The 27,936-nt window shown below is 46.5% G+C and overlaps 1 protein-coding gene and 1 long non-coding RNA gene across 2 annotated transcripts; both read right to left on the bottom strand.

Moving 5' to 3' along the window:
• Positions 1-234: 234 nt before the first annotated feature.
• Positions 235-3,604, bottom strand: LOC144100206 (uncharacterized). The gene is made up of 3 exons (XR_013307558.1): positions 3,518-3,604; positions 2,690-2,808; positions 235-446 (listed from the first exon to the last, which is right to left on the bottom strand). It is a non-coding gene; the product is annotated as an uncharacterized LOC144100206 (long non-coding RNA).
• On the bottom strand, positions 3,603-22,752 carry LOC144101727 (uncharacterized). Its single transcript, XM_077634861.1, has 9 exons — positions 22,645-22,752; positions 20,244-20,439; positions 15,496-16,550; positions 13,186-13,551; positions 9,801-9,893; positions 8,182-8,262; positions 6,723-6,791; positions 5,161-5,311; positions 3,603-3,607 (listed from the first exon to the last, which is right to left on the bottom strand). The coding sequence occupies exons 1-9, from the start codon at positions 22,750-22,752 to the stop codon at positions 3,603-3,605; spliced, it is 2,124 nt and encodes a 707-aa protein (XP_077490987.1).
• Positions 22,753-27,936: the final 5,184 nt, after the last annotated feature.

The following is a 27,936-nucleotide window of genomic DNA, read 5'->3' as shown; positions in this document are numbered from 1 at the left end:
TTCACAGTAGCGAGTCCCAGAGTTCGCGCAAGTTAATTAAGCCCATTGGGACCCCCTTTATTGAGACCCCCTTTCTGGGTCCCTTTAACAAAGGAGATGCCAGAGTTTGCAACGAAATCACGCATAAATCAGTACTGTCTACATATTTACGCACAGACAGAAGAGACACTATGCACTGTGACGAAATCGCATAAATCATGCGCACTAAGTATGCGATGCACATTTGGGGACGTTCGTTACGAAATGCAGAAAATGGGAACTTCGTAGCAGTTCGTGAGCACTGCGCTCGAATATCGCGCATCGTTTCCAAACTAGGGTAGCCGTGGTTTCTTCAAGACGATTTGGGGTCTACTTGTTCGCGTTGAACAAGCATAGTTGTAGCGTGTCGTCCTCCTTGAGCGGTCTTGAGGACACTGTATACTCTTCACGTTTCGCCGACTCCGCTCCTGGATGAGAAAAGAGCGCAATGTTGGTTTATTAAAATAATAATAAAGGAAGGAAAATATTTTTGCTAGCCCCGGCATCTGTCATCGATACTGAAGCACCTGAGCTGGGGCAGTGGAAATAAAGTATAGCAGGCAGAATGGAGAAATGAAATGAAAGAGGTGAGCGGACAGGAAGAGAGGATAGGGGGAGAGGTAATATACACAAACTATTTACACAATAAGAAACGTGTCCAGGTTGCGCGCGTGATTAGTTCATGATGAGGCACAAGGTTGCGACACGTTTCAGACATTTCGAACTAGTAAATGCCGACCAGATCGTGGCGCCGCCGTAATCAGGAAACGAAAGCGAACCGTTGTTACAGTAGGAGGCCCCCGTAACCTCGGTACATTTATTGATCACAAAAGTTCTCCATACTTGAGCGAACGCTACAAATTTTGTGAAAGCGTAAAGGAGTGAGCAGGAGAACTTAAAACGTCAACCATAAACTCTGTTCTGTACGCTTTTCACTACTACGTCATTTGTGCAAATTATAAGTTTTGCTAACGGACCTCAGTCATGTTGCCAGTATTTTCATGCCTCAAGGAACTGTGCCTCGGAAGACACTGCACCGCACAAAGCCCTCTCTACAGGCTATGACGTACTACCCACGAAGGCACTCTGCCGCAGAATGCACCGTATCAAACGCACTCTCCCTCTCAAGACGCGACATCGGAAGGCGCTAGGTTTCGATAAAGTCCACCTTTTAGGCACACTGCCGCGGAAAGCACTCTACTGTTAAGTCACTCTACATCGTAAGGCATCCACCATGGAGGGCACTGCAGCCACGACACTGTATCGCGTATGCAGAGCACTGTTGCATCCAACAGCCACCCTCATTCTTCTACAACGGCAGCGACTAGTGCTCCAATGACATAATTGCATGACCGCATCGGGGGACTACACCAATAAGTGGTTTGCTCCGGGAAAGGAAATAATTTCAAGCTTGTAACACCCCTCAATTTCATCGCCTAATGACCTTACAGCCCAGCGGGTGAAACTTACTGAAACCCACTCGCATGGACACGTACTACATTCAGTGCGGCTTTCAGCGTTTACCTGCGCATTTGCTTTACTAACCATGCCGACCACTGTCAATCATTGATGCGTTAGGTGTCATGTAGGAATTCCATAAAGTTCGTGTCAGCGAATCAGGGTACTATTTAACTCTCAAAACACATTTCACAAGCAGGAACCGTTTGTGACTCGCAATCTGGAGATAGCCGCGATAGATCGGCGTGAGATAGCCCGTCATTCACGCAGCACTCGAACATACGAATAGCTTGTATAAGCTACGCCCTCAGTTGCAGGCATCGGCAGTGCAGATTTTGTGTTCGTTTATTTCTACTACAGTGCCGGCAGATTATGAATGAAAGCATGTCAGCTGTTTGAAAGTTACTCAGTGTTCACGAGATGGCGCAACAAGAAAGCCATAGATGAGTCTACACCTGCCGCTCGTTCTACTGGTCGCCTTTTGTGAGCGAGGTTTTCAAAGCCGCTTATTTCTGAGCTAATTGGCGCATATTTATGCACCACTTCTATCAAACATAAGTTCTATAGCAGATAGATTAAAGTTGCGTAGAAATGTTTTTCAAAGTTCCGCGGTGAACTTCATACGCATCTCGAAATTTCGAAATTCTACTGCTACCACGTATTGCATACTGAAGAAGTTGGCGCGGAAAAACGAGGACAAGCGAGACAAACAAAGACGAGCGCTCATCTTTGTTTGTCTCGCTTGTCCTCGTTTTTCCGCGCCAACTTCTTCAGTATGCATTTCAACCAACTAGCCCAACTTTCCGCTCTACCACGTATTCCCAGCACAACGAGTTCTTTTGAGAAACTTTTGAAAGCAACGGCTCTGATCCCTCTACATTTGTAGAGTTAATTGTCGAATTAGAAGCATAGCGTTGTTGATACAATTAACTGCGATCATACGATGAATCAACATTCAGAAAAAAAAAGATTTCGCCGTACGTTCAAGCCTCAGCTTCTACATATATACCCATTTGCAACAAAAGCGTACACCCAATGGAAGGCCGCAGCAACACTGGAGTAGAGTCGGTGGCAAGACAAGTTCGCGCCACTTGTGGTATTGGTACTAAAGGCGGCGGTTCGGCAAAAAATTAACCTCGCGATTTTCTTAAAAGCATCTCCACTGTACTCCCACATATTGCAGGAAGGCAGTTTCCGGAAATGTCGCCCTTACCCTCGACGACTGCTAGCGGGCGCTGATGCCTTAGCGTAATAGGTCGAGAGGGAAAGAGCCACCAAGAAAGCCGGCACGCCCAAGAGGAAGAAACACCAGACACAAAGCCAGAATTCCCCCTGAAAATGCAAAAAAAAATTACAGACAGTTTTTGCCTTAATTATATAACCGCGCGAAAGCAGAATTGCATGAACGTTGGCTTGTCTTGTCACTTTACCGTTGGCTTTGCAATGTTGGCTTATCATGCTGTTCCTCGTGTCGTAAATGATAGGGTGTTAACGTAGTTAAACCAACAATTCAGGCAGCACCACCTCAAAGGCAACCGCATGCAAAGACACGGCACGAGCTAAGCGGGTCCATCGCGGCCGCGTAGTTGCTGAAGAACCCTTAGGAACACCCCCCCCCCCCTCCCCCCCCCCCCCCCCCCCATATCGACCATGTATAAAAATAAGGAGACTTCGTCTTCTGCGAAACAAAGAAGTCAGAGTACTGTCCCGCCATTTGTGGCTTTCAAGCGGACGCTTTAGCGTTGCATGGAATCCAATAATTGTGGAGAGAAAGAGTTTCAGGGCGCCACAAATAGTTGCCTGCCCAACTCATAGGCGGCGTCACCATCTTCTGAACAATCCGGAAACGGTCAGGACACTAGTCACACGTGATGTGTGGTATTTTGCTTTGAAGTTTCGCAACTAGCAGCATTAAAAGAATCTATCAAACCCGAGACAGCACAAGAATAAAACCAGGAAATCGTGCGACTCTGAAACGAGGCCTCGAGCTTCCCTGTTCCCACTGATTTTGGACCACACGTAAAATGACTATTCTGCTCACGAAACGCCGGATCCCTTCCTCGCAGACGGCTTTGACGGTCGTACTGTACAGTAGGTGTGGCAGCCGGCAATCTCCGATGCGCTCCCTAACCTGCAAAGTGAGAGTGTCTTTGAGATAGTACACAAGGCTTCAGAGTCATTTCGTTAGCTGAAGGAGCTAGAGCAACAGTTTCTCGAAGCCGCGTGAGTTCCCGATTCGTGAACAAAATAGAGAGAAGCGCAGAATGACTCATAACATGGAACGACACTGAATGAATATATTCGCTGTCATTCACTCGTTGAGTATTTCAATTAAAATTTATTTTCTAGGTTAATATATGTCAGCGATGACAACAACAGTGTATGCGGCGCTCTGCACGCAGACAAATAAAAAAAGGAAAAGCAGTACATGCAGAAATATGAAAGGACACGTGACCGAAACAGAAAAAAATAATAATAATAATTGGTTTTTGGGGAAAGGAAATGGCCCAGTATCTGTCTCATATATCGTTGGACACCTGAACCACGCCGTAAGAGAAGGGATAAAGGAGGGAATGAAAGAAGAAAGGAAGAGAGAGGTGCCGTAGTGGAGGGCTCCGGAATAATTTCGACCTAGGTGGTCGAAATTATTCCGGAGCCCTCCACTACGTGTTTTGCTGACATTCAAATTAATATAGTTCCAGAAAACTGGTTAAATTCAGAAAACGTTTCGGGAAGGCAGAATTTCTAAAATACATTTTCTCTGCATTTATATATAGCAAACTCTATTTTGAATTTGAATTGTTCTCCCCCCCCCCCCAAACATGCACACACACATACATACACCATCTGCAGCGCCAGTAAGATGTGTGTAAAAAAAGGAACACACAGAATAGGACAACAAGTAAAATAACTCAGATAACGATATTCAAATCGATAACGTAACTAGCACATCGGCCAGCGAAGGAAAATTAACGGTATTATACGTGGCAGCTTTTACTGTAGACGTTTATAAACTCAAAAATTATGGCCCTGCCCGCCAAAATAATAATGCTTGTATGCAAGTCCGCGCAGCTGGAGTTCATTATGGGCGTAAGCCTGTCACCACGTATGCACATAATATATACAAACTACACAAACGCGCACAGTCGCACAAACCAGCAATTGCACACATTCCTCCATAAATGTTCAAATTCGCAAAGAACTAAATTACGCTATGCATTGCAAATAAGCAAGTACAGCGCTACCGTTTGCAGCCTATATTATACATGCTTTGAACAATAAGCATTTCCGAATTATCAGCACTCCAACTGTAGTCCAAACTCGTTATAACGAGATGGTTTGTAAAGAAATAACGAACGTAACGAAGAAATGACGATTCCCCTGGAAAGCACGGGCTATAATGAAACTATGGCTATAACGAAGTAATCGCTGAGCTTCAGTATAACGTGGTTCAACTGTAACTCTCTCTCAAACTGTTAAAACTAAGTAGAACAACATCGTACACCTTCAAGTAGCATAACAGTGAAACACGTTTGATTATTTATTGCACGCTTGGTCGCATCGTTTCATCGACATATTCAAGCACAGTAAGCCGTCATGAAAGAATAACTCAAGCGCTTCAATAAGCCCATTCACCAATGCAACGTTCAAAAAATGCATGAAGTGCGGCAGCAGCGCGACAACCTGCCTGAGCTCTGGCGTGCTCGTAAAAACTCGTCACGTCCGAGGCAGCCGCTTTCTTGACCTTGGGAAGCATCTCGTTGACGGCACGGATGCCCGCCGACAGATTTCGAAGGAGGAAGTCCCACTGGTTGAGGTTCGTCTGCAGGAAGTCCTGCGTACACCGATCACCGCTTCAGGATTGCTGCAGGACCACTCCGCACAGAAGGCGTAATTAGGATTAGCGATAGATACCAATCCAGCCTAACTCAACATTACGGTGGAAGTCCACGTTTTTCAAAAAAAAATGAATCAGATATTTATTTACATCCTCTAGAGGTGAAGTGCGCAGACAAACAGCTCCCAATGGAGGCCGGGCATTATTTCGTTACAGCGGTAGCTTCGTTATAGCCCGTCCTGACCGAGCTTTCAAGGAGAATCGTCATTCATTCGTTATATCCATTATTTCGCTATAAATCGTTTCGTTTATAACGAGGTTCGACTGTATATAGCACATATTTGAAACAAGATAAAGTAATTGCTATTAAAAGCGAGACGCAGCTGACATAAATAAAAAAAATACTAAAAGGCGAAATAGGAAGTTTATGAGATTAACGCAGGGAATTTAGTCATGATGGCAAGTAACAACCGAGCATTTGGCTTTCGCAATTTTAAAAATCCGCAAAATAAATGGCCACAATTTATTATTTATTTTCACATACTGCTAGCCCCTTTGCGTGGGTTGTGGCAGGATTGAGTCACATAGGTTGATAGTAAAAATGTACGTTCGCCGAAATCAGAAAACAAAAGTGAACTCTGAAACAAATGAGACATAAACGGGTAACATAAACATGTTCATATATATCAACGAACATCTGCTGTACTATGCTACATTTTTGTACGATGCTACATATAAAAATTCTTTGAGCTATGATCATACAGTAAATACAGACACTCCCTGGGATAGTTCAAGGATCTCCTTGAAATAGCAAAATCTTTCTTTAAAGTTCTTCTGTCGCTCACATCGAGCAGTTAAGACTCCCATATAAAACCAACGAGGAACGTTTTTGAGGATAGCAAAAACGTTAATCATCAAAAAAAAATTCAAGCCTGACGAGGGGATATCTGTGGATACATTAACTGTTGTAGTGAAATCTTACGATTTGTAAAAAAAAAATGCGTTCATAAACTCTGTCCCGTTCAAAAATGTTTTGTCCAGAATTCTTGGGTATGCTCTAATGTTTCTTCATTTCGGCTGGAACTGCATTTCCCTTCGGCATTAGTAAATGTAGTGCGAAAATGAAGGTTACAACATTTGTACTATAAATAATAGATTTTTTTTTTGTAAAATCGTTCGAAAGCAGAAGCAAGTAGCTGTGTTTAATATAAAGGCAGTGGAAGCAACTCACGCGATCTAAGTAAGCTTCGGCAGTGCTTGCCGTTTTCTAAAGCAAATGAGAACTCGTCCAGTTTAAACCACGCCCTTGTGGACATTTCTACATAAACGACACTTCCGAAATACGGTCCCAGGCACGGAGGAAGTTTTTGTCACAGGGTTGATGTCAGTAAAGGCAATGTGAACCAACCGTGATAGACGTCTGCTGGTCGACCATGATAACTTTCTTTACTGCGTCGCAGGCGGTGGTGACCTTTTGCTGAAATATTTGCATTGAAACACAAAATGAACAAAAGAAACAAAAAAAAAGCTTTTCATGTTGTGAAACCGGACTCTAATGCTCACACTAGAACCTCACAAACCGCTGATTATCTTCTTTCACGATAACCTACACCAATTGTACAGAATTTATGAGCTCTCTTCTTCCGATAATAGCCTTTCTAATCCTACAGCACTAGAGTTGTCACACCAAAACCCCGCCGATCTCCGCCGTCACGAAATTCGTTCACTGGTCGAGAGAAGTTATGTTTCCTTGTGACGTCATCACAAAACGCCCTGATGGGCCACCCTTATGGATCGAGAGAGATCATGTGACTCTGTAGCGTTATCACGACCTGTCCACCGTGTTGCGGGCAACCTAGTTCCTAGACAGCAACCTAGATACTTAATCGAAATCAAAAATAAGAAAAAATGTCACAAATGCAAATGTCGGAACAGTCCCAGCATAGCGGGATACTACCGTAGCTAGCAGTCCAAATATGGCGGTTGATGGACCGACAATGGCACAGAAATTGACGCAAGGACACACACACACGCACGCGCACGCACACACACATGCACACACACACGTTGCAAGAGAAGCTGCGACAAATGTGAAATCTAAAACTATCGCATTCCACTGTTAAGGTGACTTAATCGTCCATAATTTTTTCTTAACACTCAACACCTGTTATTGCTCTGTTTAGCATACACAAACACACTGCACGACTAACCCGCACCTATGTCGGACATAACTTAAGTCTGCAGTGAAGATTTTTACACATTGGCTGTCACATGTTGTGCCTCCGTGAGAACAAAACAGTCTGTCGTTAAAGCTTTCCTTACTATGTAACAAAAAGCTAATCAAAAGACGAAACTATAAGCACCACAATTTTGGTGCCTTCGAATTATTTATTATAGTGAACGCTGATATGTTGATGTCGTTTAGTGTAGTTATTTGCTAAAGAAAAATTAATGCAACCTTCAGTGGGCCATGGCAGCTGTCGCGAAATGCTGTTTTTCTAGGCTGTATCCTGCTTCACCATGAACTAATCACACGCGCAACCTGTACACATTTATTGCTGTGTAAATAGTTTGTGTATATTACCTATCCCCCTGTCCTCTCTTCCTGTCCCATCACCTCTTTCATTTCATTTCTCCATTCTGCCTGCTACTTTTATTTCCGCTGCCCCAGCTCACGTACTTCAGTATCGATGGCAGATGTCGGGCCTAGCAAAAATCGCATCCTTCGTTTTTTATTATTATTTTAATAAACCACTACTACTAGTACTACTAGGCTGTATCCTAGTATAGAAGAAAGCTTCGAGTGTTTCTTCGGGTACATGGATACTTCCATTAATGAGCTACTGGTACAAACACGTTGTCCTCACCACAGACTTCTCGAAGCTGTCCACGGCGTCAGGGGTGATGGCGTCTAGATCAGCAACCGCCTTTGTCACGTATGGTTGTGCCTGAACGAGTGATATACACAAACAGATAAAACCAGTGTTACGGTACCATATACAAAAGTCTGTTTCCAAGTCTCGCGAGTTTTTGCACGAGGTGTGGTGTTGTTATCAAAGGCAGGTGTAAATCAGTCGCCAGCTTCAACCATTTACTCGCTGCAGCTCAAACGTGTAAGGGAGTCGTCATTCGAAAGCGTTATTTTATGCAGTGAAGGCTTGACTATCGCAGTCACCTTCTTACATAATAGACATGTCATCACCTGTTGCGGAGTCCTGTAATTCAGTCCGATATTCAGTTCAGGTCTTCAGTATGCTCCAGTCGTTTCCATTTTGACGCTTCTCCAATACTTCACTCCCCAAAACGGTATCTCCATGCATTCTAAAACGCTTGTACTTCATTTCCCTCAGGTGTCCAGATGTGTGTCACAGACCTTTGATGACTCCCTGGGCCCATGGCTATTTAAGGAAGCCTCGAGGTATAAATCGCTTATGTTTCAGCAGCGCGTGTGACGCCAAGTCGAGCCTAGCTTGTTTGTAGCAAGGCAAACCTTATTTTCTTTTGTTTACTCCTCCAGTGTCGGACACAGATTTGGAGGCCCTGGCGAAACACGGGATTGGCCCTCCGTACATGGCCGAAGATTTTGTGAACCGTTCAGACCATACTCCAATCTTGAGACAATTTACACTGTGTGAGCAGTTCATCATCATTATCATCCTCCGTATCGGCCACCATATCCCCGCAAATTTCTTGAATCTCATCAGCCCACTTAACTTTCTGCCTCCCCCTGCTACGCTTGCCTTCTCTTGGAATCCACTCCGTTACCCTTAAGGGCCAGCAGTTGTCGCTTCTTCGCATTGCATGCCCTTTCGAAGTTCATTTCTTCCTCTTGATTTCGACTAGGATGTCATTACCCGCGTTTGTTTCCTCACCCACTCTGCCCGCTTTCGGTCTCTTAACGTTACACCTATCATTTTCCTTTCCATGCCTCGCTGTGTTGTCCTTAACTTCAGCAGAACCCTTTTCGTTAGCCTCCACGTTTCTGCCCCGCAGGTGAGTACCGGTTAGATTCGGCTGCTGTATACTTCTCTCTTGGGGGATATTGATAAACTGCCATTCATGATCTTAGAAAACCTGCCATATGCACTCTAACCCGTTCTTATCCTTCTAGTTATCTCCCTCTCATGATCCGGATCAGCAGTCACCACCTGTCCTAAGTATATACGTATTCCCTTACCATTTCCAACACCACTCTACCAATTGTGAACTGCTGTTCCCTTGCAAGACTGTTGAACATTAATTTGGTTTTGTTCATAGAAGGTTGTGGCCAAGAGCATTTGATATAACGAAGAGCTGCTAAAGGGAATCAAGTAGCCGGTTTATTCACGCCATGCTGCCTACAGTTTCTAAAGACGTAATGGTGCGTCGTGTTCCATTCACGCCCTAGTCACGCAACACAAAACCATGTGAAAACGACCGCGGAAGTGCATCTGTGTATCACCACCCTAGGTACACAATTCATGGCATCTTGAACTGGGACACCTACCGGGGCGCCTTGTTGGGGTGGATTCTGTAACCACGCTTTCAGTGCCTCTCTGGAGGCTATGACGCTCTGCAGCGCCGTTTTCGCCGCTGTTGCCTGGACGAAGGATAGTAGAAGGAATTGAAAAGTGCGCGAAACAAAACTGCGATTCGGTCACACGGAAAATTCCGACTTCTGCATTTAGCGGAATACCCGCCGTGGTGGCTCAGTGGTTAGACGCTCGGCTACTGATCCGGAGTTCCCGGGTTCGAACCCGACCGCGGCGGCTGAGTTTCGATGGAGGCGAAACGCTAAGGCGCCCGTGTGCTGTGCGATGTCAGTACACGTTAAAGATCCCCAGGTGGTCGAAATTATTCCGGAGCCCTCCACTACGACACCTCTTTTTTTTCCTTTCTATAACTCCCTCCTTTATCCCTTCCCTTACGGCGCGGTTCAGGTATCCGCCGATACATGAGACAGATACTGCGCCATTTCCTTTCCCTAAAAACCAACTTTCAGTTTTCACTGTTAATGCAAACATTATCTTGCTCATTACCTATATTGGTTAAAAAAGCCAGGACCCTTGCTAAGCTTCTGGGCTCGTCCATGGCAGCTCCGCTACACGCTCGCGGCAGTCGTTCTATATATACCCACACGACCACATGGCTATGACGTGGTATCACATGGTCTTACGACACTCCCAAATATGGAATACGCATATTTCAAACATCATATCATCCGCCAACAGAACACTAGGATTCTTAAAGCGTCACCTACGCTCTGCACCTCGGCATGTCAAGCTCCTCGCATACAAATCATTAGTCCGATCAAAATTAGAATACGCATCTCCCATCTGGTCTCCAAAGCAAGCATATCTCTGTAATTCAATTGAAGCAGTTCAAAACCGAGCAACTAGATTCATTCATTCATCGTATTCTTTTCATATCAGCATATCATCCCTCAAATCACAGTCCAGCCTACCTACCCTTGCTCATCGCCGCTACATTGCTAGTTTATGTTTGTTTCACAAGTTTTTTTACTCTGAGCTACGACAGGAACCCTACATCTGCGCACCACCACCACGCATCTCCCTCCGCACCGGCCATCAGCAGCAAGTGTCACGACCTCGCGCCCGCACCACTACATTTTCTTCATCATTCTTCCCCCGGACCGCGAACGACTGGAACGGCCTTTCCCGTGAACTTGCTGCTGTCACATGCCAATCATTGTTCATCGAAGAAATCACGCGTGTACTTGCTTAGTGATAATCTTATATTTGTATAACTTTCAACTTATCTGTTAGTCTTTCTGTTTTTCATTTCTGTGTGTCCCACCCCTTATGTAATACCCTCTAACGAGGGTTTTTAAGGTATTAAAGTGAAGTGAAGTGAAGTGGATGTAATCACGTGGCTTCACATCATCCCATCGGATGTTCTTAACGTCAAGGGTCAACCCAAAGGTCACCCAATGTCAAAGGTCAGAGGTCAGCTAAAGGTCATGGGTCAAGGTCAGGAGTCAAGGGTTCGGCACCATAACTGTACCACATATGGTCATACACGGCTAACGCGGTTGGGCTGAAGGTCGTTCGAGGTCATTTTCCGGCCTGTGCGACGACTGATTTACCTAGCGCAGTGAAGCTTTTCGCTTCAACAACTGCAGACTGTATGTTCACCTATGGAGGGAAGAAGTCAGAAAGATAGCTCTATCGCGCCCGCTTTTATGCCCAAAAGTGCGCCAGCTCACGTAGCCATATGTATCGCATGACGTCAAACAGCATTCTAGACAGCCCTTGAAGCCAGCAACACATGTCGCTTAGAGCTCATGCCTACGCGGATAGCGCTGTTTGGTGCGGATTGTTTGGTGCTGTAGTACCGCGTATTATATGGAGAGTGAGGGAGAAATGTAATAAGCGTCCAGGATCCCTTTCGCTATTTGATATGAGTAAGATAACGCTGATGGTCGGCGCAGTATAAAGGTTACCCAACGGGTAGGCGACGTGCCCTGACAGAAGCGGCCATAATGAAGGGCTGGGTGCACTAGAATGAGTGGCCCAGCTCCCCCAGGAAAAAGGGTACGTATGGGGTTAGAAATTTGCTCGGGAGGTAGTGCAGTGACTGAGTGGCACGTAGAAAAGTCCTGTATACGTGTGTATAGTCAGGCTAGACGCTAAATACGTGACAGCGAGGGGGACCACAATGTTAAATATTTAGTCGTTCGAAAAGTGACAGGGCAGGAATTAGTTTGCACTTTTCTGCGCTTGGCGGTGGTTTTAAAATCCCTTATTCCTGTCCTCTTACGATTGGTGACTCTTAAGCGTCTGAACACTGAATACATGCGTGGAACCGACCACACACCTGCAGTGCCATTGTCCCCGCTTTAAGAGTTTTTGAGGCAGCACGGGACCAATCAGGATAACGCGGTTTTAACACCTTCAAAGGCCTTAAGCCCACTAACGCACTCACTGTGGACGTTCATTTTTTATTTACCAAGTTTCTTCTTGAACTAATGGCCACTAAACTGAAAAAGGCAATAGGATTTCTATAGACAAGCCCTAGAGACAGTCTATAGACAATCTATAGTTTTGTGTGTCCATAGACAGCCTATAGATTATGTATCGACAAAAGGAAATATCTATAGCAAGGCAGTCCATTTTGATAACAGTGGGCTTTTATTTTTTATTCCTTGTTTTTCGTTCCTTTTATCCCGCTTCCAATGAGTAGGCTGGCACATGCCTGGTTGTATAACAGTGCATGTGCCTGGTTATATACCTACCTGCCTTTCTTTTATTCTTCCCTCTCCTTCTTTCTCTAGGCCATCATATAACCAGGAGTTTTCGGTCAAGACATACCACGACTCCAACGGCGAAGCTCGCGGAAACGTTGTATAAACCGGAGAAAGCCACTCATACACCTGCCGATTTACGTAATTATTTGTTTGAAAGAAGAACCGCTCAATGGTGCAGTCCGTGTCTCCCTTGTGCTCGAGCAATGCGTACCTGGTAGAAAAAACTGAAATTAGATAGCAGCCCCTGATTGCTCGGCAAAGTGCTCATGACTAAATTATTTGCGGGTCTATCTGGCACTACTTTCGCGCAAGTATTGCCTCTGGACTCTAGAGGCTGCGACAAGATCTGGATTTGTTTGCAGGGAAGTGCACCGCCCGAGCGCTCTACACAAGGGTGACGCTGACTGTACAAGGTGCAAACGCTGCGTTTCGATAGAGGCGACACGCTAAGGCGTCCGTGTGCCGTGCGATGGCAGTGCACGTTAAAGGTCCCCAGGTGGTCTAAATTACTCCGGAGTCCTCCACTACGTTCTTCTTTCACTCTCTCCTTTATCCCTTCCCTTAAGGTGCGGTTCAGGTATCCGCCGATATGTGAAACAGATACCGCGCCATACGGGGGACTCACACTCTGCTCGACTCCATCGAAGAAGCTAGGCTTGAGAGAGTCGCTGGCGATGCTGCTCAGGCGGTTCTTCAACTCCGGCGGCACCTCCGGCGGTGGGATGTCGACCGACAGCTTGTCCATGGCACCGAACTTGGGTGGCACCCCGCTCTCCGCGAAGACGCCGAGCCAGGGGCTGTCGTCGCCCAGGAAGATGGCGGCCAGGTCCAGGAAGAGGTCGTTGCCCAGCAGCTCGTAGGCCGACAGGCCGTCGTGGTCGCAGTCCGCAAACCGCTTCAGTATGCCGAGAACAGCGTCGAGAGTGAGCAGCTTCCGAGCGGCCTGCAGCTTGTCCACGGGAGGTTTCCCTTCCGGCACGTCGACCTTCTCCTGGGAAGCGTAGATGATCCTTATTGAAAAAAAAAATTATGTGTTGTATTCCGTCGGAGATAGCACGTCATGCTCCTTATGTCACAGCGGTGCCCGCAGGAAGGCGGTCATAGTGGGCGGTAACGACACCAAGCAAGCAGGAGGGAGACAAGTATGCGATGACTGTGGAAGGAAGGAAGCTTTAGTTATCGAACTTGCACCTTTAAAAAGCGCCATTAGGTCTCGATAAACGTCATCATCGTGGTCTGCGTGCACTGAAAAACAGAGGCATCTTCTATATCCTTCCAATTAACTCTGTCTTGCGCCAGCTGCGGACATGTTATCTCCGCAATCTCTCATCCGCCCGCTGACCTTTTGCGGCACTTGCTAGGCTTAATTAATAATAATTGGTTTTGGGCGAAAGGAAATGGCGCAGTATCTCCCTCATATATCATTGGACACCTGAACCGCGCCGTAAGGGAAGGGATAAAGGAGGAAGTGAAAGAAGAAAGGAAGAAAGAGGTGCCAAAGTGGAGGGCTCCGGAATAATTTTGACCACCTGGGGATCTTTAACGTGCACTGACATCGCACAGCACACGGGCGCCTTAGCGTTTTTCCTCCATAAAGACGCGGCCGCCGCGGTCGGGTTCGAACCCGGGAACTCCGGATCAGTAGTCGAGCGCCCTAACCACTGAGCCACCGCGGCGGCTTAATTTCTCTCGAAATTCATTTGTTTTCTTTAAACAACCAATGCTTATCTGTTTTCTGCGTTGCATGCCCTGCCATGCCTATTTCCACCATGTCTAGTTCATCTTGATCTCAGCTACGACATTACTATACTGCAACAGTGGCCTAGTCGTTTGAGCATCCACTTCAAATGCGGGAGGTGCGGGGTTCGGTCCCCAGTGCCGCGGGTACCCAATGGTGATACAAAGGGTACACTCACTCCCCTTGCCTGGTGCTGGGCTATCTTAAGTGAAATGCTTGGCAAATGGTGTTCCGAGCCCAACTTGAGAAGGCGAAAACACCTTGTACATGGCGCTATTTGGCCACAGGCGACCTTGCGCCATAAAAAATCACCATCCTCATCAGGACACCATTAACCGGCGTTTGGTCCTTAATCTACCAATCATCTCATCCTGTCTCTTAACAGACCCCTGTCATTTACCTTTCCATCCTTTCCATCTTTTTACCTTTCGGCCCTCTTTAGGCTCTAAGTTTCTGCCGTATAGGCGTGTTGCAGCTGTAGATACCTTTCTGTTAAAGGTTACTGGCAGGATGCTATTAATTACCAGAGAGAACCTCCAAAAAGCACTCAACCCGATTATTAAATGTTACGATAAAGGACCCTCGCCCATAATAGTCCTCTTACCCGCCCGTAGTGGTTAATTTAAAGGGCAGCCGCAGCACTTTTTCTGCCTCCTCGGATTGCACTATACTCTCATAGTACTTTCTCTGAAGTCGTCTGATCTCTTATACCACATTTCACAGCCAGGCGGTTTTTTGCTGCGGCGCAAATGAATTTTAAAATATCCGATTTCGTGGCCTCAATCTCGGCTATATCTACGGGCAACCTTTTGTGTGTGTGACATCACAGTTTGCACGCTCGTCGATATCTGTTCTCAGTTTGCTGGAGGACAATATTTCGAGCTTATTTTTATTATTTCAGACAAATGTTAATTTGAACTGTCACTTACAGCCGCCAGTTTAGCCAATTCGACGCACACACGACAGGTTTATTGGCAGTATCCCTGACGGCATAGGTTGGTCTCTCGTGACGTCATAGTTTGGTTGAAACCCATCTCCGGTTCCGGTTTCCCGGTTTTTAATGTTTTAAAATACTTTTACTCAGTGTTTTGGAAAACGCTTCGCTGCAGCGTAAAGTTGAATGTGATGTAATAATCAATTCTAAGTGTTTTTTTTTTAACACGGAGCTTCTCTTCAAAAGCGATTTCGGTCACTTACGGGAGGCTGCTGGTCGTAGTGCCTGCTATGGAGGAGCTCCTTGCGACGGATGTCTTCCCAAACAGTAGCTTTCGACCGGTTCTTCCTAGCGCTTTTTATTGCCTGTCCTCCACCTCTGCTTCTGGCTTTCCTGCGTCCGCGGACGACCTTGAAACCCCCTCCACTTACTGTCCGGTGACCAGGAAAGGTGGTGTCCTTCTCAACCTTCCACTGCCGCTTCAACACTACGGCCTGGTTACCTTTTGGACCGTCGTCGATGGAAAAACTGACATCTCCAAGCAAGCCCAAGGGCATACTCTCCTGCCTTGGCCGAAAGTCGTCAAGACCGACATCAGCATTCTTTCTCCGAGCCACAGTGGCGCTCTTCTTTATGTCTGCGCTGTAGATGCCGACGCCCGACCTTGCCTCACTGCCACTGCGCGCCGGTAATGACTCTGTGGACGTCCATTGAGCGGTGCCTTTCCACGACGATGACAGAACAGGAGACTCGCCTTCGTCAAAGAGAACGTTGCCAACGACGTGCCGGTCCTGGTGAAGAACATTCCGCTGACGCTTCCTGTAACCTGCGACGTCTTTGAGCACAGCGAAAAGTTCGGTCCCACTATCGACGACTTCGTCGTCACCGATGACCCTGCCGTGCGAGTTGTGGCGTAACATCTGACGCGTCCTGTGGACGGCAATGTTGTCCTCGTCGGGGAGTAACAGGACGTATGTACCGCCGTCTGCTGCTACGAGTTCCTTCCCGTCTTCACCGGTTTGCTCGTTAGGATGCCCGTCTCTGTGAATTATAGCTCTCTTCCGTCTCCTCTCGGAGTAGGCGCTCGACATGCTTCGTGACCGGAGCGATTTAACTGCACCGTAGCGATTAGAGCTGCCCGCAAAACGACCGCTCGTCTGATCCAGCATGGTTACATGTTTTCGCAGTACGTAGCGCATTCGACTCGCTGGCTGGATTTGCGGGATATAGAGGGCCTCTTCAGTTCCTGGGAGTGTGTTCTCGGAAGACGAAGAGTCCAGGAGAACAACGTCCGGAGTGTCCAAATTTCCGAGTGGTCCTTCAAGGGAGAAGAAAGAAAAGCAGTGAAAACAGCCTCAATGTAATGTAATTTTTTTGTTATCTCGCATTCGCACTACATTATTTTTTAATGATTAGGGTTTATTTATTCATTCATTCATATTTTGCATAAACATTTAAATTTTCCTCGAAGTGCTCTGGCGTAGAGAACCGCGCATAACTCATTTCGGGAGCTGGAAGCGCGAAAAGACGATAATGACGTAATAACCAGAAACAGTGATAACAGCAGTCTCAGTGATAAAACTCGGAATAATTAATGCACCAGTAATGTCCAAGAATTGAATTAAGAGCGATCTCAATGAATAAACGCTCAATGATTAGGTTACGTCAGAATTCAGAGAAACGAAACATCTGATTTCCTCCGTGGAAGACTAATAAGAAGGTTAATTTTATTGTCGCCAGTTATTTTTATATTGTGCTAAAAACAAACTAACATTACTAGAAAGTTCTGTATGGTTGCTGCCTAAGAAAAACGGCTTTCCATATTTTGCCATCTAAGTTCACTATGTCCCCACAAGCGGCTCCTGTGGGGTTTTTGGAGGCAGCCACAATGCGGCCGCCTGTGTGCTTTGGCCATGAACAAGTTTTTCAAACCCACTGGAGAAGGCGACTCATGCCGAATCCAAATTTCAAATCAAATCACTTCATTTTGTTTCCTTGAAGGCGACCCGTTTTGGAGTGTTACATACAGGGCGACGTTACCATGTTTAAGAACAAATGTATTCACACAATACAAGGCAATGCATTGTGCGAACGCGAAGTTATGCGAGCAAGTTCTGGCGGCAGTGAGTTGGGAAGGGCCGTTGCAGACTGTTGCAGCTAGCTCGAAAAAAAATTTGATAAAACCGGTGGAGCACCGCTGATGAGCCTTATTCATTTTGCATTCCGACTATGCATGTCCATACCCAACAATTTCGGACAAAAACATTTTTGAACGGGATTGAGTTAATGAACGCAATTTGTTTGTATGTTGTAAGATTTAGCTATGCCAATCAAATATCCGCATATCTTCCGCCGGCAGGCTTGCATTTTTTTATATTAATGTTTTGCTACCTTCAAAGTGTCAACCATTGGTTTTATGACAGTCTCAACTGCTCGATGAGAGCGATAGAAACACTATAACCATTGTTCACCCCGTGACAGCAAGCTCATTCTACCAGTACGTAGAACACCCCGCACAGGCCATCCAAACAGCGTCATCCCGCATCGTGCCCGCACTACTACATTTCAGAAATCATTTTTTGTTCACAGAGCTCGCGACTGGAATGACCTTCCCTGCCACTTAGCACAAATCCCTGATCCAGTCCATTTCAAGACTGCCGTCGAGGAAGCCATGTCATCGTCATGATTCCCATGTAACATTCATTGTTAACCGCTGTTCTTGCGCCCACCCCTCATTTAATGTCGCTCCAGGGTCCCTTGAGGTTCAAATAAATAAAATAAATAAAAATAAATAAAATAAAAGAAAGATATTGATAAGCTGAATTGAAGGAGTGTACGATGGGGGGCTAGTTGGTAATCCATGAACTAAGAACGAAAACCACGCAAAGGACGATACACAGGGAAGAAGTAGACAGGACGAGCGCTCGTCCTGTCTACTTCTTCCCTGTGTATCGTCCTTTGCGTGGTTTTCGTTCTTAGTTTATTGATAAGCATCGTATGAATGGACAATTTCATTCAATATTTCCATAACAGTACCTTACAATTTTCCAATATTCAAAATTTATGCAAGAATGTTCGACATGGTTCACGCTCTAATTTCGCACAGAGGTGGCACACGCCAGAGCTTCGCTGCGTCAGCTGCCATTTCTCCTTTACTCACGCCCTCCCACACACTCCCGAAAGTGTCGCAGTCGTCATCCACGTGACGTCATGTCACACTCACATGACTCACGGTCACATTAGTAGGTCACACGGCCTACCGACACTGAATGAGCCGCGTAACGGGGCATGACCATGAGGCTATGATGCATGCATGATTACATGACACTGCATGATGCTTTATAAGCAAACGCTGAAACTAGTTTCGCATTACGTGAATCTTTACAATTTTAATGACATAAGTTTAAGGCCCCGTTACGCAGAAAATCCGGCGTTGGTGTTGTCGGCGTTGTGAGCGATAAGTAGGATTGTGCAGGTTCCCCCAGTCAGCCACCCCCAGAGAAGCAACCTAGGTGGGCAAGCTAGGTCATGTGACCTTGTGGGGCCTACACCACCTACCCACCGGACTGTGAGAAAACTAACCACACTGGCAGAAACCCTGCAATACCTACCTGTGGCAGACAATTCCGCATATATGGGCATTAACTAATTAACGCTATCGCGTTACATCCTTAAAGCAGAGCTTAGGCGTCCCCTCAATTTTTTTATGCACATAGATGTGCGTGTTACGGCTACTTTCGCCATGCCATGGACAGGTGGCGCAGCTGCTGCTGTCATTGCAAAAGGCCTTTTTATCTATGTTTCAGCACTACACTGAACTAGCAGTAGGGATAGTGGAAAGAGCGGGAGCAGCAACGTGACGTAGGAAACGTGGACTAACGATGGGGGCAGTGGCACCGAGATAAAGGTGCTGGTGTGCTATGCCCTATCAGAGGGAATTGCGAAATCTAATTTTAAAATTACCGCATATTCTTCTTTCTGAAACAGGTCACTGAAGACAATAGCGCCTTCATAACAAAGCAAATCCAGCAGTCAGTCTTCGCGCATTGGGAAACTACTGTCCCGGACAGCGACCTATACGGCAGTTTCTAAACCTCGCAAACAAACAAACGATTCGCGATCACTGAAGCATACATAATTAGGTTGGCGGAAGCGGCGACATAGCGTCATCTGTTCGTCTGCTTGGGTGTAGCACACCAGCGCCCCTGTCGGTTGTTCGTATTTTCGGCTTCACGGCGCCCAGGTGCGAACCCGATTGCGGCGGCCGCGTTTCGATGGAGGCGAAACGCAAAGGTACCCGTGTGCTTTGCGATGTCAGTGCACGTTAAAGATCCCCAAGTGGTCGAAATTATTCCGGAACCGTCTACTACGGTACCTCTTTCTTCTTTACTTCTTTCACTCCCTCCTTTATCTCTTCCCTTACGGCGCGGTTCAGGTGTCCAATGATATATGAGAGATACTGCGCCATTTCCTTTTCCCAGAAACCAATTTTCATTTTCATTTCACGACGCCTATGAGCCGCATCACCCCCTTTTTCTACTTCCCTACTTCTGCATTATTCAGCACAGTCCATGAGCAGTTGGATCAGTTCTTGCTGCGAACGAGAGTTTCGCGCCTGAGTGACAATTACAAAACCCCACTTACATCCGGAGTTCCCGGGTTCGAACCCGACCGCGGCGGCTGCGTTTTTATGGAGTAAAAACGCTAAGGCGCCCGTGTGCTGTGCAATGCCAGTGCACGTTAAAGATCCCCAGGTGGTAGAAATTATTCCGGAGCCCTCCACTACGGCACCTCTCTCTTCCTTTCTTCTTTCACTCCCTCTTTTACCCTTCCCTTACGGCGCGGTTCAGGTGCCCAACGATATATGAGACAGATACTGCGCCATTTCCTTTCCCCCCAAAACCAATTATTATTATTATTATTATTAAACTGCACATCTGTGGAAGAATGAGCACGAAAAATTTGGCCGGTAGATGGCAGCCGGCACGACCACAGTCGGGAAAAGGCATACCTTCCCCGGCAGTTTCCATGAGCTGGTGTGCATGTCGGTGCAGTTCGGCTGCGACGTTGATGCCACTTTCGGCGTCGTCATCTCGCTCATCATCGACAAAGCGGAGCTCCTCGAATGTTTCCGCCTGACCTTGGCGCTTGCTCCCGCCTGAGCGAGACCCCTGGGCCTTCTCCGCCGGACCTTTCTTGGTAGGTTTCTGTCGAAAAGAAAACAGAGGTTCAGCGCTTGTTAAGCCCAGTGATACGAGCGAAAGCTCTGTTAAGGATATAGTTACGCATTGTTTAGCGCCATAGTCAGTCCAGTGTTCGCCTCATCTATGGCCAGACTGAGCGACCGAGCGCTGCACGGGCCTGCCTACTGGCTCAAGCCGAGCCACGCTCGCTGCCGCGTGCAAAAAGTAGGAGAGTTAAAGCGAGCGCCAGCGAAGCAGCTGTTACACCCGGCAAGTCACGTGGTACAGCAGCGGAGCATCTCCACAACGAGGCACGTGGTATGACGTCACTTGCCACACCTCCGCTCTGCCGGCTCAAGGTCAAACGCGCACCAAACTTGACCTTATGAGCTATAGTGCGAAGAGTAGAGCTTTCGCTCTAAAATTCTTTTGCATTGAATTTAAGTGCAACAACGCGGATCGTCGGACTTGGATAATTTCGCGCCATAGCAGATACAACACACGAGAGACATCACTGTCGAAACACAAAAAACTGAGCTTTGTGGTTTTGGACAAAATAATTATAGTACTAATGATATGTGGCGAGGAAAAGAAAGATGCTCTAAGCTTTAAAATTAAAATTGCTTATGAGAACGCGAAAAGCGCCGTAAACGTTTCATTCACGGTGGACACCTCATCCACGCAGAGGGGGAAGGGATGAAAGAACGGGTTAATGAAGGGAGGAAGAAAGAGCAGCCATAGAGGAGGGATCCGGATTAGCACCATATCTAAGACGTATGGTAGCAGACATAAGGAACCCTTAGGCACCAGAAGATGTACTTAGTTTCACAAAAGTTGCCGGCACATTTAACATATATCCGCCGCGGTGGCTCAGTGGTTAACGCGCTCGGCCACTGAGCCGGAGTACCCGAGTACACGAAAAGACGCGGGTTCTACCCCGGCCAAGACGTTTGCATTTCGATGGAGGCGAAATGCTAGAGGCTCGTATACTGTGCGATGTAAGTACACTTTAACGAAACCCAGGTGGTCGAAATTTCCGGAACCCTTCACTACGGCCTCCCTCCTTCTTAAATCCCATAAAGAAATCTCAAATCCTCTTCAAGCAACCATGATCGCTCACTACGCCACTTACGGGCAACGCCACCGGTGCACCTACTTGGCCTCGTTCTCTCTAGAACGCGAACCACGCACACCCGCTTTCCTAATAAACGATTCGCCTTTGTTAGATACTCCAGGCTCTAGGTTGCCTTTTTAAAAACTGAGTTTTGGCATAATAACTCTGACATCTCGGTGGGCATCTCAACCACGCCGCGAAGTAAGCGATGAAACAAAGATTGAAAGATGGAAGGGAAAGAAAGATGCGCCGTAGAGGTCGGCACCGGGTTAATTTCGACCACCTGCGGCTTTCCAGCGTGCGCTGACACCGCACAATAAAGGGCCGTCCGACCATGTAGAGTGCAAGTATACCGCATAAGTGATAAGGCATGCGCCACTAAAGCTCCTTAGAGTGAATGGGCGTCGCCATATGGCTGGCTGGACTGTTGCGTGCATCCGGTGGGAGCATGGTGCGGGCGGTAGCGCTAGTACTCCTCACCAGTTTTCCACAGCCCAAAGAGCGGATGTTTCCACAATTGAGTGTAACTGATAGAAAGCGATCCCCATGTAAGCACGTGGTTCAATCCCCAGTGCCGCCAGGTACCCCCAGGAAACTTTCACGAGCATTAGTGCATAGTTGTCTTCCCAGGGATGAAATTCTTGAAAACTGGGTCTTCGAGCCCACCTCACGCGGAGTAAACACGTTATGCATTGTCCTCTTTCTCCAAGCTCCCCATAAATGCACCATGTCATTAAAATGCAATCATCAGAGATCCACCGTCATTTGAAACAAGTTGGCGTCCGCACGAAGAAGGCTTGATGAGCGGCCAACTTCCGAGAAGCATCACCTCGCTATTCCGTCCTCCAGTTCTCGTCAGCAATGAGTTCCGTCGACAATACGTTCGTTTTTAGTTTTAACAGACGGTCTTAGCAGTGTTGACAAGGACGCCATTGTTTTCTCCTCAGTTATAAGGGGCGTGTTCAGGCCTAGTAGCCCCAATACAGAGCGTACGGAGCGCCAAGAGGTTGCCAGGCTTTTCGCCATGCACAGGGGCGAAGGATTCACAACGTCATCCTCCATCGGAAAGAGAACGCCTCACCATCGTGGAATACCGGTCGCTTCGCGACACCTACCGGAAAGAGGAGGCCGTAGGCGAAGGCGACCACCTCGCGTGACTGCGGAGACGCCGGATTCTCCACCGGGTGGCACACGTAGCGCTCGATGGCGATGCTGAGCGCCATGGAGACGGAGGAGGCTAGCATGGGCACCGAGAAGGTCACCAGGTAGAAGAGAACCCCGGTGGAGAGGACCCAGCTGCCCGTACGGAGGCTGCAGAGGCCCGTGCGGTTGCCACAGCAGCTGCAGTTGTTGCCTGCCCGAATGAAGGAGAGAGAGAAAGGTGATGCCCAACGTGGCTGACAACCTCAATACCGGAGTGACCAACGCATCACGTACGATGCAGGCTAAACAAATCCCCCGGAATATTACTGACAGCTTGTGTGGTGCCTACCAAATGCTGATGCTAGCCAGAGTCGTTAGTACCTCTGGGTTGTTGCTATACAACCAAGAGTTATTAAGCTATACACTAGCATTAGCGCCACGGCTAAACTTCAATGAGCCGCCCGCGGTGCATCAGTGGTTATGGCGCCCGGTTCTAGAGGCCCGTGTACTGTGTGATGTCAGTGCACGTTAAAGGACCCCAGGTGGTCGAAATTTCCGAAGCCCTTCACTACGGCGTCCCTCATAGCTTGAGTCGCTTCGGGACGTTAAACTCCCATAAACCATAAACTTTAATGAATGCATTTTCCGGAGAGTGTTGGAGTAGATGGATGCAGTGACCCGTGTGGCAAGGGGAGACAGCAGCAGTGACAGCAGTGGCAGCGTGTCAGCACCTTGAGCCCCGCTTAACCCGCACACTCGGCGCTTTTTGAAGGTTGGTCTCCGATTTGTTACTTTTTTGCATATAACAGATTGTATTTAGAGCCGCTGCCACTGCTGTCTAGGCTTCTTGTGTTGCTGTTCATTACTATGCCCCCTTCCGAGAAGGATACGTGCTTGTGTTGTAATGAGCAATGTACGGACAATGAAGGATTACTTAGCGCGGAATGCGGTTTCCGATATCACTTTGGAAGTTGAAGTCTAAGGGCGAGGCTTGGAGAAAGGCATGGCGCTGCCCTGCTTGCACAGCTGGCCGGTTGGGGGGTATTCTGAAAGCAGGCCCAAGACCGAAGCTGACTTCTCCGGTCTCCTGATTGCCCCTCACGAAAAGGCGGACGAACTTGTAACGCTCAAAGATACTGTTGAAAGAATCGAGCAATCAGTTCAGTTATTGTCCAGTCAGTGTGACGAAATACTGGCACACAAGCGTCGTCACGACAAAGAAATAGGCGAACTGAAGAAACGTGCTGAAAAAAAATTGAAAATGTCATACATCTGAGATCATGAAGGAAGTCGACCAGCTAGAATGGCAGAGCGGGAAACTTAACCTTGAGTTTCATGGCATCCCGGTAACGGACAAGGAAAACCCGCTGTCAAAAGTAAATGAAGTATCAAGAAAGATCAAGGTTTCGCCGTTGACCGATAACGACGTTGTCGCCATTCACAGGCTGCCAGCTTCAAGGGTAAGGTGCCAGGGATTATCGTTCGTTTTGGAAGGCAACCGTTGAAAGAAGCATTTATTAAACAAAGGAAAGAACTGAACACTTTGAATGAGCAACGTCACATCCTTGAGAACCCAAGAAAAAGAAGTAGGACATTGCTATCGAACGTGAAAAGCTGGGCATTGATTCATGGTTTCAAGTACGTGTGGCATCGAAATGGGGGCACCTATGTCCGCCAGAAAGACTGTGAAAACGCTGCCATCCGTCATGAAAGTTACTTAGATTGGATAGCGTAGATCCCTCGATCTCCTGCTTTCAACCATGGCCCCACTGATCACCATGGCTGACGCAGATTATGTTTTTCCCTCAGATGTCTTGAAATTATCTGGAAAGGAATACTCTAATTTCTTAGTTTTTTCACTTGAATGTGCAGTCCGCGAAAAATAGGGTTGCTCAATTTGAAACATTATTCGTGGCATTCCAGTCGCATTTTGATTTTGTGATGTTAACGGAAACACGGTGTGTCTGCAATTAAAACACTAAACTTTAATTTATACAGTGGCTTTTACCTGATCATAACTGTTGGCCGCGGGGGTGGTGTGGTAATGTTGGTAAATAAGCACCTTTCATGTGAAATCTTGCCGGCCTACTCATGCATTCACCCAGACTATAATATTCTGTCATTAATACTGGACAGAACTACTATTCATGTTGTTTACCGACCCTTATCTGGAAACATTCCTAACTGCTTTGTTTTCCTGGAATCTTTGTTGGTCTTTGTCCGTAATAATATGTACAGCGTTGTATTTGGCGCTGACTTTATTATCAACATGCTAGCTGATACTCCAGCTAAAAGAGAAATGGAACAGCTCATTCAGTCCTTTGGGTGTAAAAATGTTATCAGCTCTCCTACCAGTATTGCCCCATCTGTGACGCTCCTTGATCTATTTACAACAAATGGATACATACGTTCTTGCAAAGCCGGTGTAATATGCGCTGATGTCGGCGACCATAATGCCATATACTTGCACGTTGACAACAATACACGTCCTAAGAGCACACGTGTTCTTTTCCAAGAAATAACACCTAGCAATTTAGAAGTTCTCAAAAACACAATAAACAGTTTTGATTGGAGTAATGTCCTGAAACTAACAGAAGCGGATCAGGCGTACAACCTATTCTTGAGTAATTTTATGATATTACATAATTATTGTTTCTTTACAAGCACCTCAAGCAGTCCAAAAATATCCGTAAGCCAAGGATAACGCCAAGTCTACTTACTAGAACTTTAGCAACGAATAGGATGTACAAGAAGTTCCTGAAAACACGAGACGCTCATTTTTTTAAAGCACACAAAAGCGTGCGTAACAAATTAACTAAAGATATTAGAGCTGCTAGAGATGAGTATTATCTTCTTTCATCCAACGTCTAGGCCGGACGTAACAAGGAAAAAGCTAAATACAGTACTAAAGCCTAGCAACCCAACCCAAGTTATAAAAATTATCCACCAAATTAAAAATATTATGGTGAAAACCTGGCAAATGCATTTAATGACTTTTTTGTTGAACTGAAGACAAATGATTATGATGACAACAAGCTTTGGACTTTGGACTACATAAACTGTACCGTAGATCAGACTTGTTTCTAAAATCAAGTAATAGTGGCTTATGTAGCATCTATATTTGTCGCATTAAATGATACTGAAAATTGCGATGAAGATGGTACTAAGATTAAGCCTGTAAAATACGTCCTTGACATAATTGTACCCTGTCTCACCCATGTATTCAATCTTTGCCTAGCGAATGGTGTGTTTCCACAGAAACTGCAGTCTGCAAAGGTAACTGTTGTCTACAAAAAGGGTGATAAGAATGGATTTGAAAACTATTGGTCATTGTCAGTATTGCCTGTTTTATCGAAAGGGCTTGAAAAAGTAATTTTGTCCCGGATTAATAACTTCTGTAATATGCATGACATAATCACATCTTTGCAATTTGGATTTCGAGAACATCGGTCTACGGAAATTGCTCTATTAGAACAAAAAGAATTAATTCTAAAATCTCTCGAAGACAGATGTTTAGCTTTAGGAATATACGTCGATTTTTTCGAAGGCCTTTGACCGTCTTTATCTCATGTTACTACTAAAAAAAGCTACAAGTATACGGATTTCGAGGAAAATTCGTTACTTTTGAGCAGTTATCGACAGCAGTATGTAGAATAAAACGGCCACCGATCAGATGTCAAAGCTATATTATCTGGTGTGCCGCAAGGCAGCACCTTCGGCCCATTCCTTTTTAACATATACGTAAATGACATAACACAAACAGATACAAAACAAAAATGGTTATATATGCCAGGTGATACCAATTCACCTTTTTCCGGCTCATGCGCCTCGACCATGATCACAAAAGCAAAAACAACGCTTACGTAACTTGAAAAGTGGACGAGATTTAACGCTCTACAGATGAATAGCTCCAAACCTAAGGCCATTATTTTCCGCCCCAAGAGCAGGGATGCTCAAAATAACGACGTTATTATGCTCAATAATTTTAAAATAGATGTAGTTAATTTCTTTAAAATACAAGGTGTATTTTTCAACGACAAAACGTCATTCACGTGGCCACAGCCATGCAGAAACGTTTGTTGCAAACGTTGAATTCTCACCGATCACGTAAGCAACGGTGACGACAGCCATGACGACCACGGCGGAAATGATGCCAGCCGTGTACATTGGCAGCAGCTCCGCGACATCGTCCGGCGGATCCGAGTCCAGGAGGCGCAGCTTGGCAATGGTGGCGTTGACGCCTTCCGTGAGACTGGGAGCGTACGTGACGTGCAGATCTTTGGCGACGCCCAGGAAGGCAGCGATGGACTTCTTGACCTCTGTGTGCGAGCGCAAGACCACCGTAAAAAAAAATTACAGGATTACACTTAGGTCTGCTTAGGAGCGTAAATGCGAAAGCCTTTCCCTGCTCTCTTCGTCCCTTCGTTTTTCATACGCGACAGCGTATACAGCTCATTCGGTCGAAAAGCCGTCAAAATAATAATAATAATAATAATAATAATAATAATAATAATAATAATAATAATAATAATAATAATAATAATAATCAAATAAAAGCAGCAGCAGCTGAGCAGCAGCAGCAACGGCGGCGGCGGCGGCAGCAGTACCAGCGGCAGTAGCAGCAGTAGTAGTAGTAGTAGCAGTGGTAGTAGCAGTAGTAGTAGTAGTCGGCACCGCGTGTCGAAAATATCCTTTCCATTACGGCGCGGCTCGGGCGGCCAACGCGATATGTGAGACAGGCGTCAATTAAATAATAATAATTGGTTTTGGGGGAAAGGAAATGGCGCAGTATCTGTCGCACATATCGTTGGACACCTGAACCGCGCCGTAAGGGAAGGGATAAAGAAGGGAGTGAAAGATGAGAGTGGTGCCATAGTGGAGGGCTCCGGAATAATTTCGACCACCTGGGGATCTTTAACGTGCACTGACATCGCACAGCACACGGGCGCCTTAGCGTTTTGCCACCATGGAAACGCAGCTGCCGCGGTCGGGTTCGAACCCGGGAACTCCGGATCAGTAGTCGAGCGCCCTAACCACTGAGGCACCGGGGCGCGCGGGTATGTTTTATGTCCTGATTTACATTTTTTCGAAGGATGCAGTTACATTGGGTCGTTAACGGAAGGGCTAAAGGAGGGAGTGAAAGAGGTGGGCCGTAGTGAATGGCTCCGGAATAATTTCGACCACCAGAATGTTTCAACATGCACTGGCATCGTACAGCACATGTGCGCCTTGAATGAGGTGGAGTGAGATGCCCAGGTTCATCT

Source organism: Amblyomma americanum, chromosome 8, assembly GCF_052857255.1.
Source record: "Amblyomma americanum isolate KBUSLIRL-KWMA chromosome 8, ASM5285725v1, whole genome shotgun sequence".
Lineage (NCBI taxonomy): Eukaryota > Metazoa > Arthropoda > Arachnida > Ixodida > Ixodidae > Amblyomma > Amblyomma americanum.
The sequence above is the reverse complement of the archived record's forward strand: the minus strand, read 5'-3'. Positions and strand labels throughout refer to the sequence as shown.

Coding starts and splice junctions, on each gene's coding strand:
- LOC144101727 (XM_077634861.1), bottom strand. CDS start 22,752: ATGGCGCTCAGCATCGCCATCGAGCGCTACGTGTGCCACCCGGTGGAG. Junction 20,440..22,644: donor CCTACGGCCTCCTCTTTCCG/GTAGGTGTCGCG, acceptor TCTTTTCGACAG/AAACCTACCAAGAAAGGTCC. Junction 16,551..20,243: donor CATGGAAACTGCCGGGGAAG/GTATGCCTTTTC, acceptor TCTCCCTTGAAG/GACCACTCGGAAATTTGGAC.